The 22,878-nt window shown below is 41.2% G+C and overlaps 1 protein-coding gene across 3 annotated transcripts in view; it reads left to right on the forward strand.

Annotated features, from left to right (window-relative positions):
• Nucleotides 1–22,878, forward strand: part of MOB2 (MOB kinase activator 2) — a 121,919-nt gene that overhangs the window by 67,555 nt on the left and 31,486 nt on the right. The window contains exon 1 of one of the 3 annotated variants that reach the window (XM_072864858.1): nt 20,544–20,770. The exons of the other annotated variants lie outside the window; for them this stretch is intronic. Coding sequence (XP_072720959.1) covers nt 20,661–20,770 — 110 coding nt within the window. The 5' untranslated portion in view covers nt 20,544–20,660. Of the gene's footprint in view, nt 1–20,543; nt 20,771–22,878 lie in introns of those variants that run through there. 3 annotated transcript variants of the gene reach the window in all.

Genomic DNA, 22,878 nt, shown 5'->3' on the forward strand with positions numbered 1-22,878 from the left:
TCTGAGGACTAGAGCTTTTTTAATTGGTTATTATTGTGAAAGCATAATGAACAAATACATTAAATACAGCCTTTTTAAAAGCTTTTTTTCAGTGAATTCAAGCTTTCCATTAAAGTAGATTGGGAGCTTGTTTCCTTCCCTTACTCACTGTCAAACCATACCTACAATAATGATGATGTAAATTGAGGTTTCTTTCCTCGTAGCTGTATTGAGGGGACTCTTGATTATGGTCTGTTCTAAAGCTAAGAAAGAAAAATAAAGCAAAACCTGTTAATGATTTTTTAAAAGATCTTCAATTCCCAAAGCTTTGTCCTGCCAATGATGCAGGATGAACCAGCATTTTGCTTGGTGCTGCTAGCCCAGCTAAAAAAAAAAAAAAGGCGAGTTCTTTAACTTAATTCTGTGTGGGAGAGAACAGGAGCAATGCTCATGGATGCTAAAGATAACGAAGCATTGTGCATTGGCAGGAAAGACTCTAATGCTGAATGTTAGGTAGCTGACAGCACCACGCTGACTTTATGTGCATGTCAGGTTTTATTGGCTTGGAGCTTTATTTCATGGCAGTTGTGCAGCTACATTACTCAGAGGTGTTGAACCTATTCTTTTCGAAGACAAATCTTTGCTTTCCCAGTCAGTTTTAATTATGAGTATATTCTTGATACAGTAACATGGCATTTTTCTGAGGGGAATTTAATAATTTTTTTCATAATAATTTGATTTCATGGAGCTTGTCAGGATTTTTGTAATGAATGATGGCTCATAGAACATTCTGAAGAGGAACTACATTGACTACATATTTAAATATTTTTATGGGGTTAAATGCTGTGTTTTGTTATATGCTCAGGACTCTCACTGCACTTAAGATTATTAAAAAATCATTTTTTTCACCTCTAAAAGACTGTTCAGTCTGACCTCAACAAGCACAAATTAAGGTAGCTATTCAGGAACTGAAAGAAATCAGATTTTTTGCAGGTTCGTGCCATCTTTTCTCTAAAATAATTTGATTTCGCAGTGGTTGGAATATGGCTTTTTGAGATAGATTGACTCCCACCCAGTTTAGCGCTCTAATACTAAGCAGTTTGGATGTTAGATGCTTTCTGTGAAGGTGGATAACATACCAAACTTAGTGTGTGATGCCATCAAGCGGGGAAAGATCACTTTGGAGGAGGCCAGTTGGAGCTCTGTGCTGCATCTTAGCTTGCACAACGCCAGGGGATACTGGGGGTCTCTAGAGTTACCCAAGCATTTACTGTGCAACTTAGATTTTTACACAAAATCAACCATGTTGCTAAAGGAGCATTTCTTTTTTATTTGTGCTGGTTGTACTGACCATTCGTGTCATGAGGGACCTTTCTTTTTGTGTTCTGGAATATGGTTTAAGCAAAAATGCTGTTTTCAAAACATTATTTTTCTAGGTCTGTAACACCTCTTTTCATGGAAGAGTACTCTGCGTTCTCTTTGGTTTCCCTCCTGTTGTCTGACATAGAAGGGACCAGGCAGATTTGTGTAGGGGCTGATTGTTGTTTTGGAGAAGGCTTTGCGATCAGAAAATTATCTTTTAATAGCTTTTTGTAGCCATTTCCAAGCCACAAGGTATGAAATGCCTTCTGGGGAGTGCCTCGAACTCTGGAACCAATGCTGATACCTTTCCGAGGTGACCTGGAAGCCAGGAGCATTGGAGCAGTGCAGTAAGAGCTGTTATGCACAGGACCCTGCGCCGTAATGCCAGAGGAGGTTGTCTGTGCTGGGAGTGGTTTGTTTCTTCGCAGAGCTTGCCTGCCCCGAATGCCTGACTGGTCCCCTTTCTAGCATGGGAGCCAACTGCATGGTGTGCTCCTTGCCACTGTCCTTGCAACTGGATCCAAGGCTCAGGAGATAGAGAAGAAAAGGTAGGCAGCTATGGCAAAGAGCAAGACAGGAGAGCCTGTTGTCTCTGGCCAACAAGCTGGAAAACTAGCTGGGTTGTATTTTCATGCTTGGAGACTCCTGGAATGGGTAGAGAGCTGGGGATTTTGGCATGTGGGGAAGGGAGGGGGACTGACAGAGTGGATGTGTCAGGGTACGTGCATGAACTGCACTTGCATGAGCTGGAAGTCGTGGTATGTATGCTATGATGCAGTAATATGTGACACAGGCATATTATGCAAATTTATGTTGGAGGCACATGCTACAGAAAAGAAAAATGTGATTTAAACCATTGTGAGAGCTGCTGATTAATAGCACTCCATGAATGTTAGAGCTTTTCTTAATATAGGCAGCATAAACTCTGAAAGAACTGGATACTGAGCACATTCCAGGTTTTTTTTCTGCCGGATAACCAATTTGGGATCTAAATTAGATAAGAGTTAATGTCTTTACCAAATTGTGCCATCCCTGTGTGATGAAAAGATTTTAAAAAGCTCTAAGCCTAGAATGATTTTGGAACAGGTTACAAAGAGTAATCTCATGAATTTAGAGCATGCTACAAAGAGTAATCTCATGTAAAATTTTGCATTTTAAAAGTAGGCTAGGACACCCCATATAAAAACAAAAGGCGAACTATATATATGTTCTTGGGTACCCACTGAGGATAGGCAATCATGATTGTATTCCTTCAGTGTCTTCTGTGTCATCCACAGCTGCTCCCATGGTTCAACTTTTCAAATTTTTTCCTAAGGTTGGGTTTTTTTTTTCCCCCATGAACAATGGCTAGAAAGGCCTTCTACGATACTTATATAAAATAGGTTCTGGATTTCTGATGTAGGTGGTCTACACCAGACTCTGGCTACTGAAAAAAAGACGGTCAGATAGATACTTAACTTTTGGATTTAGTAAGTTATTTCAGGATTTTTTTCGGGTAGCTCATACACAGGTAGTTTCAAACCAGCATCTCAGGATTTTTTCCAGTGGAGAGCCTTCTTTGTGTTCATGCTAATTTTTTCCTTGTTACTAGTTTTTAATATAAGTTCCTGGAATGCATACAATGAACAAGAAGATCTGTCCTTCCAGACATACAAGTTACAGTTATCAAGTGACTGACATTTGTAGAAAACACACATACTTTTCTGTCCTAATGATCCCCCCCCTCCCCCCCCGAGCTAAAGACAGTATTGCTACTAGCTTATGGTTTCTGAAGTGGAGATGTAGAACTTTTTGTGTGCTCTGGGGAGCTATATTCTGCACTTGAAACAGTATAGTCTCATTTATAAAATAGGGATAAAAATATCTAGCCACTTTATAAGGAGCTTAAGAACTAATTAACTTGTACAGTTATTTAAAAAGGTGTATTTCTTTGCATTTGTTGCCTTTATTTAAAGGTAAATAAAGTCTATAGAAGGGTCTAACCACCTGAAAACTCAGGTAAAAATAACTGATTTTTACATTGATGGGTAAGTCTGCATGAAATATAAATACATTTGAAAACAGCAGCACCAGGGTGAGTAAACATTACTAAGCCCAGCCATCCTGTTGCTTACCTTAGAATAATTATTACTGGTCTGCATTTGAAGAACAAACCTTAATGTTGCCAAACTCCACCTTTTTCCTGCCCAGTCTGTATGTGGGAGAGTTTTTATAAGAATGTATTTCCTGTTTCCCAGACAAGGGAGGGGAAAAATGTGTTTTCTCCTTGTTCTGAAAAACAAAAGACAGGCAGTGACTACATACCCGCATCAGTTGCTAGCCTAAACGTGAGCGTGCAAAGAGCTGAAGGCTACAGCGAGTTCCTTAGTTCTGCCCTTGGCAAAATGGCATGTTGCTACTGCAGTCTATCTCATCGGGACTTACCCTCAAAGCTTTATGAGAGAGAGAAACTGTCCAAAAGGTGATAAAAAGAGCTGGACGTGTAGTTGTTGTTATGTCACTTGGACCCAATCTTTGAAGCATGGAAAAATTGTCAGTATCTTCCCCCTTTCCTTGCAGGATTTCTTCCCAAACCCCTTGTTTTCAGGCTCCTCCCCCGCCCCCCCCCCTTTTTTTTTTTACCGTTTAGTTTTTGTCACAGATTATTAAGCTCTGAAGAGTGAGTTTTGCAAGGAACAGGGGATACAGTGGCAGGGAGGGAGTGCGTGCTTAAGCCACTCCCAAAGTAATTGTAGCCCTTTCCAAGTGCAATGCTAATCAATTTGTAACAACAGTAAAAAAGCACAGGATAAGAAGAACAGAATGATTTTTCTTTTTCTTTTGACTTAGAGGGATATCAGTATAGGTGTGGCAGCTCTGTTTCTCTGAGACCCAAGTCTATTAATTTAGATTTTAACGGCTCTTCCAATTCTGTCCCATATTATGTGAACAAGAGTAGCCCTAGCCTTTTCCCACCTTAAATTTTGAACATTATTCATATTTGTGCATCCTGATTTAAAATATAAGTAAATTGGAACTGCTGTGTTTTAAAGTCAACTCCACTGGTACAGATTACAAAAATAAATTTTACTTTCATAGAGGCGGCTTCAAACAAGTTAGAGTTCATGTTTCCTTTTTATGCTGTCCTTTTAAGGAAAAAACACCATACTCTTGCTCTCTGGGAGAATTTTGCAGTCAATAACGCAGGACGTGATCAATAGCGGAATCGCAATGCTCAGATACAGGACAAGTGGTAGTGCATCACTGTGTATTAGAGAGGTCTATCAATAAGTAACAGCTCTCCTTAAAAAATGGTTCAGGAACGAAAAGCAAGGTTTTGGGTTTTTCAGTAAACCGTTGTGGAATTCTCAGTTCCCTTTTCTCTATTATACTCCAGAAAGGAGTTATGTTGTGTGTAAGTTTGCTGCTTTTGCTCTGTCCATCAGCTCGCACTCTGACTATAGTGGTTCTGAAGGGCATTTGGTGGGAGGGAGAGAGTTTCTTACTGTTTTGGAGAAATTTAGTGGACTGAATAAATAAATTGAGCTTTTGATATTTTACATGTATTGAAAATCTAGATAGATTAATAAGTCTTGAATTTCACTGCCATGACACTGTCAACAGGAAATAAGAAGTGTGAATTTCCACTTCTGTGTATGCGCAGGAGAGTTTATCATGATAAATCTGCTCTATAGCATGAGTAAGTATGATAATGATGAGGCAGTTTCTGTGTTGCAAACTATATTGCAATACAGGTTAAATATTTTCATTGTCATGTTCCTGAAAATCAGTTGCAGTTTTCTGTTCCCCTGTAAGTACATGTTGGAATATGGCAATGCAATTTCAAAATAGATCCATCTCTGAGGATTAAAAAAATATTTATAAACAAAGTGTTTCTTTAAGAGCATGCTTCATCTCATCCTTAGGAGAGTAATTCCCTATTTGTCCAAAATACATACTTCAAGCTTCATACACACCTCAAGATTCAGACATAATGCTCAGGCTTGATTTTCTTTATTGTTATTGCTTAGAGTGATCCTTCAAAGGGTGGTCAGAAAATTGCAAGACTGACAGGAGATTGTTGTCTTCTGGTAACCTATGACTGTGGTCCCTGAACTGTTTTCTGACACGTGAGTGTGCACTGAACAGCTCCACTTGGATTGCCCCTCTCCAGTCTCAAGTCCGAGTCCCCTATTTCTCCAAGTGTTTTCCTGTGTTCTGGAGCACTTCTGACTTCCTACTGCAGCGGTATTTAACACCACATGCTGGCAGCGTGGAACAATGGAGCAAGTGTAATTTTCCTCTGTATACGGGAAACGATGTACTTACACACATTGGGCATTGTTCTCTGCAAGCGCATGTGTGAAGCTATTAGCATAAGCATGCCGTTGAACAGTACAGCTAAGCCACTATAGTGGGCAAACCTCGCCTGAAAGGGATTTCCTGTCCCTAGCTGGGTTTCTGCTGTTTCTCTTATGTATCCAGTGACTCTGCAGTTGCTCCATGGTGAGCTGCGTCACAGGGTTAAACTAGCAGAAAATGAACGCTATGAAAATGCACCATTTCCAGTTGGTTTGGGCAGGGAGGAATGAATGGGAATAATCCTCTCTGAAGAAGCTAGCTGATAGAGTGGCTTAGCTGTGTCACCAAAAGATGCCCTCAGAGGGTTTCAGAAGATCCTAGCGGCATTTTGTGTTGGTAGACTACTAAAGAACACTGTTAAGAGAGGGATTGATGGCCTTTATTTGTTGACTGCATAAGCACTATTTAAATATTAGGGTTTTTGTAAATGGGTTTTTAGAAATGAAAAATTTCACTTAGAAATTTTAGAGTATCTGAATGTCAATCTAGTTGGGTTTCTCTGTATCCATTCAGCCAATTTTTGAACAACATTGCAGCTTTTGGATTATCTAATGTTTGTATTTGCACAGAGCAGATGTTTGTTGCCTTCATTGAAATGCAAGGCTGTTTGGGAAAGGTTACACAAGTAGAACAAACACCAAGCTCCTGATCTGTTTCTCATTGCCAGTCTGTTTTTCTTAAGCAACAATCTGCTAATAGAAGTTGTGGTACAAACGCAGATGTGTACAGTACAGGAGGACAATCTGGCTTCCTTTGTTGCATGGTGAGAGAGCATGAGCTTTCAAGTTTTGTTGGAAGTTGATTATCTGGAATTAGAAATGAGGCAGTAAATGAAGCCCCAAAGAGGGTAAACTGCAGCTTTCACTTTTAGTAGAGGCGTAACATGTTGAAGCTGGGAAATGCCTGCAAGTTCTGACTTGTATAATGGCAATCTGTTAAGCCTTGGGTTTCTCATCCATCAGGCAGGCCAACAATCCTTGAAGTATATGGAGTGTGTTTATGGAGAGGGTGAGGGTGGGTAATGTTTTTCAGCGAGTTCAGGTATGGATGGATATATTTTCTGAGTTCTGTACATTAAAAGTAGCATTGTTAAAGTGAGACAAAGGACAGTATTAAGGGAGTTGGGGGACACAACTTGTTTTGGGGTCTTTCATTGCTGCTCTCTGAATACGTTCCTTGTAAAGGATGGGAGGAGGTATCTGCTCTTTCTGAGTATAACGGGGGAGAATGAGAAAGGCGTTGGAGACAGTGGGCAGTAAAGTGGAACTGAGCAGCTTTCCACACTAATGGTCATATTAGTGGATGATGAGACATACTCATTCAGGTTTTAGGCTGTATCATCTTCCCCCACTCCTTTCTGCACAGTCCCTTGGGTCTGATAATTTGACTCGAATCAATACTGCTCTTTGCTCAAAGGTATTCAAGGATTACAGTGGAAGCAACACAGTGATAAAGAGCTAATTTTATGTGGAAGAGGACATAACGTTTTTGCCATGTGCTCTCCATTTGTTTCTTACAACCTAATTTTGAATGATCATCATGCTGTGGCTTTTTTGCCCCCCCATGGTTGTGAGTGAGAAAGCGAAGAAAATGGATTACAAGAAAAACAAGCTTTTTTTTTTTTTTTTTTTTTCCTCCTTGAAGTTTTTAATCAAAAGTAGAGTAACCTGTGTGGGATGAAATGATCCTAATTGTTACTAAGATGATTAAATATTTATAAAACAAGGGCTATATTATATTTATAGCTTTTCTGTCTGGAAAATGTAAATAAATTGATGATTTTATAGATTTTTCTTTCCTTGCTCAAATAATGATTGCTAGCATCCTTTCTGTTGTCTTAGGATGCAAATATTCTCTGAATTTCTAAATGCTAGAAACTTAAATATTTTAAACTTGCAACATTATTAAATGAAAAATGGTCCTTTAATTTGTTGGGGAATGAAGATCCAGATAAAGTTCTGCATGCTTGTTTATCCCTACTAAGATTTTAAGAACAGCTCCAGATCTTTTGATCAGTTGTGCTTACATTGTCTTGAGTAGGCACTTGAATCCCTTCTAAATTAGAAAGGCAGAAAAGACCTGTGGTATTTAAAGACTGGAAAAAATATTTCTAATAATGAGACATAAGGAGGTGGGGTTTTTTAGTTTCTCAGAAGGTCAAGAGGTGAATGTAATATCTAGCTAATGAAGTTAAAAAAAGAGGGGGGAAGAAGAAAGCTATAATCTAACAGAGAAAGGATAACAATCATAATTGGAAACATAAATGGATGTTAAAGCTAGGAGGTTTCAAATATTCAAAGGATATGCATTTTAACAGTGGACGTGATCAGCCATTGAAACAAATTACTTAGCAAAATAACTGATTTTTCTTTCTTGTCAGATATACAAGTTAAAACCAGATGCGTTTCTGGAAGATGTGCTTTGGCTAATTAAGCTTTGGGTTCACTATGGGCATAACTAGATGGAAGGCAGACAAGAACTGAAGGTTGGTTCTGACCCCAGACCCTACCGCTCTGGTTACTGTGGTGTGCTGTCATATAGCGTACTCGAGCATCTCGGGTCTGGTAGCTCATTCTGTGGTCTGCACCTAATTGTCCCTGCTTCCCCCAGGGCCCCTGGAAAGGAGCTCTGGACAGGGGCAGCCGCCCTGCCTTGGCTGCCGTCTTCTGTGGGCTCCTGAGCAGGAGGTATGCAACTGCATCGTCCCCTGCACGTGCAGTGTCTGATTTGTGTAATCCCAGTAAATCAGGCTTTTCAGGGAAGCATCAGGTAGGTACTGTGGTGTACCAGCCTAGAGTGCCACTGGAGGAAACGTGTGAATCACCCGGTGGAAAAGTTGGGCGTTTACCTGTGTACATTTTGTCTCTGCTCCAAATGTCTTCTGGCGTTGTTGGTCAGGGTATGAAGAATGTTTTTGACAGTACACCTGCGCTGGAAGAAAGTCAAGTGTAGTTATAGGCAAAGTGTGTTTTTTACCAGTATAGCTTGTTTTACTTGGACAGCTCAGGCATGGGTGAGGGGTGACTTCTAAAATGCGTGCGCAAAGCACAGGTTTCATAGGAAGTGCTGTGTCTACAGTAGCAGCTGCTCTTTGCTAGCATGCTGTATTTGTGTAGGCAAAATATCTTCTCGGATCAAAAAAGCACATTCATTGTGAAATACCTCCAGGGATGGCGACTCAACCACTTCTCTGGGCAGCCTGTTCCAATGCTTGATAACCCTTTCAGTGAAGTAAAATTTCCTAATATCCAATCTAAACCTCCCCTGGTGCAACTTGAGGCCATTTCCTCTCGTCCTATCACTTGTTACCTGGGAGAAGAGACCGACCCCCACCTCTCGACAACCTCCTTTCAGGTAGTTGTAGAGAGCAATAAGGTCTCCCCTCAGCCTCCTTTTCTCTAAACAAAGAGAGTTTAGCCTTTTCTCTAAACAAAGGCTAAACAACCCCAGTTCCCTCAGCCACTCCTCATAAGACTTGTGCTCTAGACCCTTCACCAGCTTCGTTGCCCTTCTCTGGACACGCTCCAGCACCTCAATGTCTTGCTTGTAGTGAGGGGCCCAAAACTGAACACAGTATTTGAGGTGCGGCCTCACCAGTGCTGGAGTACAGGGGCACGATCACTTCCCTAGTCCTGCTGGCCACTCTATGATCTTAAAGGTCTTTTCCAACCTATATGATTCTGTGATTCTGTGAAATAATTAGAATATGTAAGCTATGAAAACCATAGTGGGGACACAACTATTTAGTTTCTCTAGAAAGTTAAAACTGATTAAGTCAACCCCAGGAAGGGGTGTGCAATGTTGATTTGTACGTACCTGGCAGATCTTGTCTCTATGTAAATTTTAAGCTGTGGTAAGTATTGCATATTTTGTCTTGCGTTTAAAACTACTGTCCCCCAACAAACCATTATTGGTGAAGACAAAGAAATAGTCATATGAGGCAAAAGATAAGAGGAGCTGTATGTTACCTGCATGTTGCTAACAGCTGGATCCATGCCAATTTATTCCTTCTCCAACTGGCTGTTTAAAAGGCAAAGTTTTATGTCAGGAGGCTTGTCTCCTGAAGGACTTACTGAATCCTTGGACAGTGAAGCACAGTTTCTTGTCCCTTTTCTTTTGGTGTAGGAAGTAAACAGTCTTTGTTTAGCGCTCCCCGCTGCTCTAGACCTTCTCTCCTCCATTAGGCAGACCAGGAGGACTTGATGGGCTGTACCGCCAAGGGCTGTTGAGAAGCCTGGGATTACAGGGCAATGGGTGTCTGTCACTGCTCACCTGACTGATAGCAGGGCCTCACTTCTCAGTGGTATTACTTCTGTGTCATGTCTATGTTTTGGCATGCACCCAAATTGTGATGGATATTGACTTCAATTAGGCGGATTTTTGACAGTTTCTTTATAGATTGGTCATAGGGAAAGGCAAGCAGAAAGATACTTTGTACAAGAGTTGCTAGTCAACAGGCATACAAGCAGTAGTGCTAGCAGCATAGCTGCGGTCAGGTTCCAAATATGCATGAACATTTGCATATACAAACAAAGCAAAGCGTAGTTTGTGGAATAAAAAAATGTATTACTTTCAGAAACAGCAATAGCAATGTGTTTTGAATGTTGCCTCATTAAAAGCAACAACCGTACCTTTTTATGATAAAAGGATTATTTTCAAAATTTGCATTTAGTTGGCCACGTGTTCATTGTATAAATGTAGAGCTTGTATTGAGAAGAAAATCAAGATTTTCTTCTACCCTGTAGAGCTAAAATACCATGCCCTTATTCCCTCTTGTCCCTGGCCCTCTGAGGAAGCTGCATCATATTGATCGTGATTCTCAAAGAGGTTAAGATCCAACCTTTTAATTTCCAGTTTAATATAGCACTTGAACACATACGTAAATTCTTTTGAAGCTGGTAAATTCTTTTGTAGCTGTTCTGTGTCATCTTATAATGTGACTTGCTCAGGTGTGGTTACCCTGAGCTGGCTGACTCTTTGACATAGATATGTGTACAAGTAAAATGATAAAAGGCTGCATCTGTTCGGAAGAATTTTGCATGGTTCATACTTCTGGCCAACCTATGGAAGAGCTTGTAAAGTTTAGATGATATTTTGAATAATCTGCTATGTTTTGTTCCTGGTGTTTCTGGTTAATGTGTACAAACTAGAAATACATCCTGTTTCTTCTTTTGTCAGATGTGCACCTATCCATTTTATGAAAACATCAGGAGAAACTCTTCAACAATCCCCTTTTCTGTTGAATATGCATTTAGAAGTGAATTGTTTTACTGAAGTTTTAAGGATATTTTGGAATCGGCATGCCCATTTTTCTAATCCTGTTTTACGGTCTCATTTTACAGAAAGTTAAGGCAACTGCGGTAAAGACAAGGGAAGAACAATAGTGAAGAAAGCTAAGGAGAAAATTTAATACCTATTTTATAACACTAACAAAAATAAAGCTACTGAAATGAAAAATAACTGTTACTTTACTAAAGTAAAAACAACAAAAAGATTGATGGTGCTGCCCATGTATGGGTGTATACATGTTTATGTAATGTGGGAAAAATTTTCTAACAAACTAAGAATAGTGGTTAAATGTTTGTCCTCTTGGTAGTATCCTAGTCATGATGCAATTCTCAGCAAAAAGTACTATAATTATACAGGGAAGTTGCTATTTGCATAGTGGAACACAATGTATTTTCCCTAGTTACAAATAATTTTTAGAGCAGAACGTCAAAAGAGAAAGGTTCACATACTGTGTATTGGAGCACATTTTCTTGATGCGTATAATGTACCTTCAAAGTGGAGAAATAGCTCAAGGTGCAGGATGAATACATATTCTATTATTCGCTTTCACCGTCCCAATAAGAAGCCTAGAAAAATGCTAAAATGCTTTAGGTAGTGTGTATCACTGAATTAGATAAAATTTGATATCTATTTATCTTGCTTTAGAGAGGGGCTCAATTGCACTCACACCTCAGGGGAAGTAGTGGCAGAGTTGGACTTTTGAGAAATCTGGAGTTGTCCTTCCCCTCTTCTGTTATTACATAGTATTTGCCTCTCCTGTGGCACTCACCTGCCTGTGCATCCTCACAGTAACACTGCAACTTCAGGGCCTTTTCCTAGTCATGAAGCAATTTTCATCAAGCATTTGAAAAAGATGTCTTTGCCATGTTCATGGTAATGGTATTTCTCAGTAGCTAAGTAGGAATTATGATAGTATGACATTATCACCCATTGATCCTAGTCCCAGTACGTATTGATATGGACAAACTCCTGAAAGCAAGTAGTTTAGGAAAAGTATGCAAAGCAAGCCATGCAAAATGTAGATTATAGTAATTTCTTTTTTTTTCTCTTTTTTCTTTTTTTTTTTTATCTGTGGAATTGGGGTAGAGACTTATTTAGCAAAATTCATGCAGAATAGTCTTGGGTAGACAAAGTAGTGTCCTCTTCTCAGTTTCTGTCCAGTACCTTAAGTGCGACTGTTTTGTGCTTGAGAGCAGGCAAGGCTAATTTTCTTACTGCATTACTAAAACATGACAAATGGCAATCTTGTCTAACCAGAATGGCAAAGCTCTTCTGTCAGCCAGTGCTTTTCTTTGTTTCCTAGTAAATAAACATCCATTTAAGAGTTCTAATGGACTATGGGGGAAAAGGTGTAAATCTAGCCATAGAACAAATTCTAGGCAAAATGGAGATTTTAAGCAAGACAGCATCACAAAAACTTTATATACAGCAGTGTTGCTCAAAGACAGATCTGTGCTTAATGGTGTTATTTTTAAACCCATGTCTTTTTTTCTCCATGATTGGCTTAAACTCAGGACTCTTCCATTGTGCATTCTACCATTTATTTTCTTTTTCCTTGATCAGAGGAGATTTGGGTTCATAGAAGTTTCCTTTATTTTATGGTGTTTCTCTCTCAAGATGTAATCCATGACTGCCTCTTAACCAGGGTTTACAGCAGTGCAAGCATGTCACAGTAATAAAAATACTTGTGTCCTGTAAAGCAATAATCTAGCCATAATTTGGAAGGCAGTTATGTCACAAGTAGACCTTCTCATGACCTCTGTATGCTTCCAGGAGGGGCTTTTTAAACAATTGCTTTCAAATATTCTGAGCCTAAAAAGGAAACTTCTGATGGTTTGAGATAATTCAAGCAGTTGTGTTTTATATTAATTTTCTATAGAGAAGTGATATTTTACTCTTTTGGATGTTCTTTGAGGATTTTTTTAATTATTATTACTAGCAAGATTTCACTCAATGGCTAACTTAACTTGCTTTTGAAGAATTGTTATTTAGAAACAATGAATATGATACAAACCCAACAATTCTATCTATACAGGCTTTTTTAATTCACCAGTTCCTTATTGAACTAGACCAGTGTGCTTCCAGCATATGTTAGTGCAGTGCCTGAAAAAAGTATATGGTAGTCTTAACCTTAAATTGTATTATCCTGTTACTTTTTGTCCAAATCTGTCCAGAATTTGTGGGAGAGGGTTGATGTCAAGATCATATGATCACGTTGTGTTTTGTAAGATGCTCAAAGTTTTGTACCATCAAAGTTTTGTACCATCAAAGTGTGAGATTCAAATCAAATGGGTAAGTGAATACACTTAAGCCATTTTCTTTATCAGAAAATCAAAGCATGAAAGCTGGCTATATTTTTGTAACAAGTTTTAGGAAAATTACAAGCAAGTTACTTATGCTATACAGTTTTGCGTGGCTGTGCCTCCATAAGTGTATGTCCCACATGCAGCTGAGCTCTCACACAGGCAAGACTGGCAAGCGCAGCAAAGACCCAAGACAGCGCTGCTGTGAGAATATTATGGGTTCTTGTGTGTAACATCTTGACTATAACCAAGTGTGAAGAATTGTCCTATAAAATCGGAAGCGTTTTTTTTTAGTAAATTTACAAATCTCTTATTTAACATACTGAAAAAGAACTGTTAATGTTTTCAAAGGGCTCAAAATGCTTAATCAGTGGTATGTTAGGTTTGAGGATTCCTCAAAGGCAAGATATTAATGCTTTTACTTCCACGACTGTTTGAAATGCAGCCGTGTAACTTCAGCAGAGGTGAGCCCCTGTGACAAACTACTTTTTAGTATCTTTCTGTAGCCTTGTGTCCATCTCCAGTGCATGCCTTTACATGCATCCTGACCAAACAGGTTTTACTTCAGAGTTGTGAAGTGGCCCCTCCTCTGGGCTGAGCTGCCGCAATGCAAACAGTACACACAGCTTTGCAAAGCTGAACGACTGATAGAAATATTTTCATCTGTTTCATAAATTTGAACTATTTCAGGTTTTAAGTTAGGTACTTTATGGCATCGTTTGCATGGCAGAAGCTGTTATTGGCCTCCTGTCGCTCTGATCTGTGCTGGGCCTGTGAGGTATTAAGAAATCAAATTAGGTGGGATGCAGCATGTGTGTTTTGAGTTGTATGTGGAATGCAAATGTGCACTGGTCTGGGTGCGAATCAAGTTAATTTTGTGACTTCTGGATTTTGTGGTCCTGCTCTTTAGAAGTAGTAGCTAAGGAATTATTCTGTAAGTGCCAGGAATTACAATGAATAGTTTCCCCTGTTTAATCTTACATAATGTAAGCTCTGTGTGTTATATTTTGTAATGCATGCCTGGAGAAAAATCTCCCAGAATAAATTTCACGCTTATTTCATGAATTGCTTTTCCCTCATGCTGTCATCTAAACATGATGTAACCAGATAAAATAATTTGCTGTACTGAAATGGAGCCATTTCTAGCACCAAGAAGGAGGGAAACTTGTATTTCCTTAGGGGCTCTCCATCTGTCTTGCAGGGAAACCTCTGCAAGTTCACTCCCAGCATCTCTCCTTTTTCCTTCTGTGCCTTTCCCACCCAAGCGTAGATAGTCCTGACCAATAGCAGTGCTGACACAGATACCCTCCTTTCCTGTGCTGATTATACCTTTGACTCCTTAGTCTAGAGTTTCGTGCCAATTTGCAATTAGGGTTTTGTTTTCCATGCCGTATTTACCTAAGTCTGTGAAAACAGTAGTTGTGCTGTAAAACTTACAGGGAGAGTTCTGTATATATGTAGCAAGTAGCTCTGAATATGTTAAACAATCCCCGGGGAGAACTTCTTAGCCAAGTTTTAGAAGTTTTACCTCTTTATATGAAGCTTGAGTTCCAGTATATTTGGGGGAGGGAAGGAAAATAACAGGAGTCTTTCATTTTAGCTTTTCTGTATGAAATGCATATTATTGCACTAATGCTTCCCTGGAGTGCAGCCTAGTTAAACTTCAAAATTAGGGCAAGAAAAAAAAAGGAATGGTAAAATGCAAGATGAAGTTCTCACTTGTGTTATCTCTAGGAAGGAACTAACGGTGGCTGCAATGGTATAAATTAAGCATCTCAGTCTTTACAGTACACTGTGAGCACCCCATGCAGCCTATCAGCAGGTACTCTGCTTAATGAGACTTCTTCCTCTGACTTAATCTGTGAATGCATGTATTGAAAGATATCCTTTTGGGCACTCAGAATGATAAATGCATCAGCTTCACCGGCACATCTTTACTTGTTTGTGTTTTGTTCTCTCCTCCTCCCTCACAGAAAGAAAAAAAGGGATTTTGTCCTCTCTGAGATAGATGTTGCCTGTCACTTGAGCTTCACTGTCACCTGGAGCTATTGCTAGGCTTTTGCCCAGCAAACTTTGTCTATGTGGAAGACAGTTTATGAGGGTGATAGATTTGAGCTGTTTATTTGCAAATATTTTCCAGTTTATTGTTCTTTTATATAGTAGTGCCAAGCATATTGTTTTGCAAACTAGAAAGAGGAAAACTCTGCCTCCTGAGGCTGTGTCATTGTGATGTTTTATTATTTTGGAATGAACTGTGTAAGAAAGGACTTCATCCGTCACTGAAATAGGGTGCTATATAATGGTATACAACACCTTAGTACAGAAAGCAAAGAACCTTTTCAGTTGAAAGCAGGGGAAACTTTAAGCAGAACGCAGTAATCTTGGAACGTGCCTGGGATTCAGAATAGTAACTTTTAAAAACAGAAATTATTTTTATAACAGTGGTAAGTTTTCAGGGATACTACAAACTAAGGTCTGAATCTGATGTTTTTCTCCAACTCCATGGCAATTCATTGACTCAGAATCTACTTGCCACAAACTTGCCTGGAACAGCCACTTAGGAAACAAGTGTCCTGACAGTGTATGTTTTGCAGAGGGCTTCTGTCACTTGAGGTGGGCTGACTCAGGAGGACTGATTGAAATGCAGGTGGTAAAAATCAACTCTGCCCTCTATTTCACATCACTTCTCCATGTAGAGTCTGAGTGTGACCATCCCATCCTTTCTTAATAGTTCTCAGGTACTTGTTCAATGCTGGTACAGTTGAATATATCCTGCTGAGCTGCCACTATTGCTGCTTCCTTCAACACATTCATGTTCTTCAGCTCTCATCTGTACACACTTCTTGATGAACCTGGCTTAACTTGACATTTCAGGGGATTTCAGAACAATAGATGTGCCTACACACATGCCAGAAATACAGTACCTTTGAGATCACAATTTCTCTGTTTGGTACATACAGCAGCACTCACTTTCCTTTTTCTTTTTTCTGTATTTTTTTTTAGTAAAGTAATACTTGATGAACCCTTGGTTCTTCTCATTTTGTGCATCCTTTCCAAAATGCTGTAATACAAACTCTTTGGAGTTCCTGGTGAAGCTTTACTGGTATTTTGAAGTATTTTGCTGTTCTTGCTGCAATTGATAGTTTGTTTCTCATGTTATGGATTAGGTGGGAATATCGTATATCATTTTTTCTCTCTGCCTATTGCAGAAAAAAAACCCCCTCAGTACTGATGAAGCCAAAGGTAGTGGTTGCAGGATAGACACTGACTTCTTGTTACCAGAGCTTTCAATAAAGGAGCAAATGTCTGCACCTTGTCACTCGCAAATGTGCTGCTTTTAAGCTCAGTCTTTGATGCACAAACTTTCTGCAATGTGTGTGGCCACTGATAAGGCTTGTATCACAACACTCTGTGTGGTCAGGAAGACCAATTTCTCCTGCTCTTATGTCAAGAGTGGAGCTCAAAGTATACCCTTGAAATCTTTTATCTCCCCCTTCACTGTGACCACCTCCAAACTACTTTTTGAGACTGAGACAACTTTGACTTCAGCCTGTCTTTTGTCCAAAATCCATGCCTTTGCTGTCTATATGGAGCAGAGCTGCTTGTGCCATCTTTGCTGCTGTGTGAGAAAGACAAAATGGAGAGCAAATGTCATCTCAGTATACATGTTGCTTAGAGGCAAGCTGAAGGATAAAGTGTTTTCATTGCTGATTTTAAGTGGTTCCGGAGACTTGGGCATGCACTGTGAGGTAACTGGAAAAAGGGTACTTGGCTAGGTGGTAGCAGGGCACACTAAAGATAAACAAAAGGCTAATTAGCTAGCAAAACTGAAATGTTGTATATCAGGCAGGGACACACAATAAACTTCAGTTTAATTTAAAACAGAACTTTACAATCTAATGTTACAAGGCCTCATTTCTATACATATAAATGCTGAATTGTACCTTAATCAAAATAATGATTATGATTTTTTTCCCCCCCGACATTGTTTGCTTGTCTGGGTTGATATGACTTGCTTTCTTTGCCAAACCCCTGGGTACTAGTATACATCCCTGTGGTGGCTGTTTTACACTTAATTTTTATGGAACCCTGAAAGGGGCAAATATATATGTAATTGTGTAACTGCTGCTTATAACATCATTATAAACACAAAGCATTATTTATAAAATTTATAAATACCATTCCTTGGCTTGGTAGTTGGGATCAATGTAGAAAACTTTATATCGGTGTACTATAAGCACATGCAGTCATGTGTAAGTGGTGGGAAATGGGGCTCCCTTCTTCCCAGCGTACTGTTTTGTGCCCTTACTCTGTGCCACTGGTGATGTTACTGTTTTGCTGACGTGTCTGTAGGACCGATACAAGTCATAAAGCTGTTGGTAGGTCCATTCATAGATACTTCTGTTAACGTTTTAGTGATAATGTCAGTACACAACTCCGTGATCTTTCAAGCCTGGCTGGTGGGTAAGGGATATGCGAGAAGCAGTTTGCCACTGCTGAAGCACACTTGTGCTAAGGCAGGATCCAACAGTTGTTACATGCAGAGTGTGTTGAGGAAGCAAGTGAAAAAGAAGCTGCCGAAGGATGTAAATAGGCAGGATGTCGGATGGCTGTAAGACACACCTCTGAGGAAGTGCAGATACGCATCCTTCAGAATATGCATACATAGAGATCAACCAGTAGCTGTATTCAAATAAATACATTGCTTTTAGATTGAGCACTGCTCTTTCTGGATGCAGCAGCTTTCAAGTAAAACCATTTGTGTCTGCACATGTGCTCTAAATCTTGTTAAAGTGTGAGAATCCATATGCACATGTGTTTTAAATTACTTATGTTGATGCCATATAAATAAAATGTATGTGCTTAAGTTGTGCTTCCTATAATAACTTTGTTTCATTTTTATTATTTTGGTGCATTTAAAATTGACTTTGAGATGCTGGGTTTTCCCACAAATTGCATAAAATCCAGTACTACAGGTAAACTGTAGCATGCAGTTGATCCAAAAAGGGGATACTGCTTGAATGAAGGAAGACTGATAGGTGGAGGAAAGGCGGGAAAGGGTGCTGCGGAGATGTATGGTTGAGGAAAGGGAAAGGAAAGCACCAGTTTGATGCAGAAGCTGACAGAATAGCAAAGTGTGTCACTTATCTGGGTCAAAGTAAAAAGATATTAGGTTTAAAAATTTTATTTCAGTTCATCTATCAATTTTAACAGCAGAGCATCAGTTCCTAACCTGTGTGAGATCACTGAAGCTCCCTCCATCTCTGAAGAACAAATGTTTACCCGTCAGAGTCATGGAGAGGCCAGCTTTCCTAATACAACTGTAACACCACAGAGCTGTATTTATTTTGGTTTGACCCCTGGATTTTTCTTTCATTTACTTTGGATAGACAGACTTTTAATAAAACTTAAGCTGCTTTATATCACAGGCTTGTTGTTTTTAGGGTGGTTTTTAACAAATAAAATTCTCTCTGTGCAGATTTCACTGGTGAATGAAACAAGGGCAACTGCCCTCTTGCCAGGTGTCCTTGCTCTGTTTGCCAGGACTGTTGCTTTTTAATGTTACTGTGACATGTCGCTGTTACTTGGGGAAAAGATTGAGCAAGCATCAGGTTTTTCAAGGGTTGGATAATCTGGATGAAGCGCCGGGCTGCAGAGTGGAAAGCTGAGCTGTGTTCAGCTGCAGGCTTTCTGTGTGCTATCAGTGAAGTCATTAAAACTCTGTCTTAAGTGGATTGCTTGGAGAGTGGGAATAAAAATACCTCCTGCTTCACAAGGATGTGGAGGCCTAAGTTGGACGTGCCACTAAAAGACAGTGCATAACTGACAAACAGGGCTGCCTGGGTAGGTGGTTTGGGACTGAGAAGTAGCACATTATTCCTCCAAGTTGTGTCACGTGGCTGCGGTTTCTTGGGTTTGTGCAAACAGCAGCCACGTTCCCACCCGCTTTGACCAAGCGATGCCGGGTTGGTGACGGCAGCAATGGCATGGTTTGTGCTAGGTTTAATTCAACAAGTCTGTTGGCCTCCTGATTACAGGGGAAGATGCCTGTTTAGTAGACGAACTGGAGTGCTTGGCAATACCTGTCTGGGGAACTGACCCTTCTGACTGCAGCCGGTGTTGCAGATGTACCTAAACTGGCAAAACCACTGTTTTCTGCGAGATATCACGGGTCAGGTTTTAGCGTATCAGAATAAGTGATGTCCTCAGGGTTTGTGTTCTAGGTCATGTTATGCCACACCCATCACATTTTTTTGTTATGATTTGGCTCTAAATGCTACATCAGCAAGACGTGGGCACAGCTGCCTGTCCAAAAGGTGTGTGTCAAGTGGTGGTTACGTGGCGTGGAGAAGGAGCTGGACAAACAGTGCCATGAGTTTTCCTAACAGACCGTAGAAGGGCAATGTGGTTTCTCTGTGTAAAACTGCTGGTGTGTCACAACGGACCTCGTGTTTGGGGATGCTGCTTAATCACTTGTCCTCTGAGGACTGTTACCAAATGCCTCCTCTTAACTCTGGTCGTAACAGCAAGGTGGCTCTTGCTGTTTATGGTTTTACTCTTCTTCACCCTTCCTCTGTTTAAACCCCTCTGATAAAGGTCTTGATGTCATTGCTGGGCTGACAGTCACTATGTAAAACAGTGTTTCTGGCAGAATGTATCTAGCTCTGCTCTTGGTCCTGAGAGAGCAAGGCAAAGCCTTGCTCGCGAAAGGCATCGTTATTCCCATTTCTGATCGTGAGTCCAGCGTGGCCCTGTTACGGATTAGGGCCTGTACTGGAGACAGCAACAGCATGGCGTCACCGTCCTAGCAAATGTTTGTCGTGCTTACTTATTGGCTGCCAAGAGAAGTGGCAGAGGATGTTATTGATTGTGGTGCTTGTGTTGGACAGCGCTGCTTTGGTGATTTCTCTAGGGCCAGGGCCGGGGCACTTCCTCCCTCCCGCCCCGCCGCTGGCAGACCTGCTACAGCCCCGCAGCTCCTCGCAGCGCTTTCCTGAAATGTATCGCAAAGCCCTGCCCGGCGCCCAGGGCCGAGGGAGCAGAGGCTTGTACCACCCGGCCGCGGCCTCGCTGCCTGTCCGGGGCAGCGCGGCGGAGCCCGGGGGCGGTGCCTTGGCCCCACGCCGCGGCCTTCTCCGGCCTGAAAGGGCCGATCCCGGGGCAGCGCCGGGCGGAGGAGCCGCGGCGGCCGCCCGCCCCCAGCGCCGCTGCCCATTGGCGGCGCCGGGCGGGGGCCGGGCCGGGCCGGGCCGGGGTGCTCGGCGGGGGCGGGCGGCTGCTGGCCGGGGAGAGCGGCGGAGAGCCCGGGCCGTGCCGTGCTAGCCGGCGCCCCGGCCTTTCCCCGCTCCGCTGTGCTCGGCTGCGCCGCGCTCCTCCCGCCGTACCATGGTTGGGGATCACTGCAGCCTCCCCGGTGAACGGCCCGTCCTCGCCCAGAGTCCCAAACCCGGATTAAGCTGCAAAATGGTCCTGCAGGCGGTGGGCAAGGTGCTGCGGTAAGGACGGGTCCACCGGTGGCGGCGGGCGGGCGGGGCGGCTGCCCCGCGGAGCTCAGTGCGTGTGCGTGAACCGGGGGGTTCCCCCAGGAATGTATGTACGGCCCTGAGAGGGGCGGGAAGGGAGCTCGAGCTTAAGTTAAAAATCTGGCCCGGGTGCCTTGTTCTGCTCAGCCCCCCTCGCGTCTGGAGGAGGGAGGCTGCTTTTGGCTCCCTCTGGATCTTGTGTAGCAATCTAGGAAGGTGGAAGTTGGAATAGCAGTAGCTGCTTGGAGAAAAACATTTGTCCACCCATAATACTGCAATCAAATTTTGTTTGCGCTCCCCGAGAACTAAATTTCCAGGACGTAAGCAGGCAGCAAAGGTCCTGGCTTTCCTGAATAAGGAGTCTGACCAAGATGCTACATATGCTTTGGCACATTTTCTACAGAAATGTCGTAAGACGAGGGGAAAAAATTGCTCATGTAGCTCACAAAGACTTGTGTGAACACTGAGACCTGTACGACTACTGAGACCAAAACCAGACTCTTTGGCAAAGGATGTGCAGTAATTTGATTCGGAGGAGTTCTGACCCGTTCTGGTTTGCAGGGAAAAACGTCACCACAAATATTAGGATTAGCAGCCTTGCTCTTCAACAACTGCAGCTTTTTATTTTGGTTAAGCGTGTTCAGATATTTTTCTGGGATCTATGAAGAATGGCATTGCTGCTCCAAAAAGGAGCCTTGTTCCTCCAGCGTAACTTTATTTGGCAAGCTTTCGTTTGTCCTTTTTTCCTACTATCTGTTGCCAGTTGTTAAATGTTTGTCAACAGAAACATTATCCCTCTTCCTCTGTTGACTCATGTCTCTTCTCTCCCTAAGCGAGTTCAGGGGAGCCATTTATTAAGCAGAGCGGTCTGATCACAAAGCAGCTGAGCTCTGGCTGCAACTTAAACCAGAGAAGTTCACTGGGCTTAAAGTAGGCTTGGTGAGAACAACTGCTCAGGGTTGCTCTTAAAGAAGTCCTGTATTGCAGTACTTTTTGTTGGTTTTTAGTTTTTTTTCTGTTAAAAATACTTTCCTGTAGAAAACATTAGTTTAAGGAATTCAGGTTTCTTTTTCAGCTTTTTAACAAGTTTAACGTCCCTTTGCATTTTTTGGGGGTGGTGTGTCTATAACTCAGTATGGTGTTACACAGCTGGTCATATAATAAAATCCTTTGGCCAGCGGCTTGCTATTCATGCTGTGAACCTTTTGAAGTTTTTGGTAGCTGTTCTGTTGGCAGCACTCCCAGATGTAAATAGATGGATGCCTCTGTAGGGAAGAATTGCCAAACCTTTTGTTCAGCATCTATGGCAGTTTATTTTAAAGTATAGGTAACTTCCTGTGACTTAGCAGTGAAACATATATTTTTATGATTTTTTCAGTGCACACTTTTGAAAAAGTATAACACAACCTTGTTCTTTCTCCTGCACCTGGAGTATGTGCAGAAATTGTGCATAATTTTATTTGCTTTTTTCCCTGAGGTTTGTTTTCTACATATACTATAAAACTGTTGTGAAAGCAGGAAAAAGTTGTTGTTGTACATGAAATATTTTGGGCTCGGGAATTAATAGCATAACTTTATTTGCTAAGCTGTTACTAGATGGGAGTGATTACTATTTTGTAGTAGAGGGTTTTTTTAAGTGTATCTTTTCATTCTGGGCTATCTCCTTTTGCAGCCAGTTAGAGAGAAATGTGAAGTCATAAAAACTTTCTTTAGATGCCGGACTGGTTCTCTTATTTCTCTTCTTGAATATACTTCAGATGCCTTATCTGACCTTACGTGTGTTGCTTCATCTTGCTTTTCTTCTGTTTTTGTTCTGTAAAACAAACTTATCCTATTCTGCAAAGAGCTCAGACAGCCTAAGAACACAGGTACTAGCTAGGAGCCTAGGTAAATACTAAGTCCAATTGAAGTTTCCTTATTGCAGAAATTGGGTATTAGTGCTTCAGAAAGTGTGAGCTCAGTGATGGTGAAAGAAGGAACCACATGGGACCTCGTTTAGGCCAAAAATGGTGGCTTGTTGGTGACAGCTATGGTGGGATTTCTTTGAACATAGGCACCCACAGCTGAGCTTTGTCTGCTTT

This window comes from Ciconia boyciana, chromosome 6, assembly GCF_034638445.1.
Source record: "Ciconia boyciana chromosome 6, ASM3463844v1, whole genome shotgun sequence".
NCBI lineage: Eukaryota > Metazoa > Chordata > Aves > Ciconiiformes > Ciconiidae > Ciconia > Ciconia boyciana.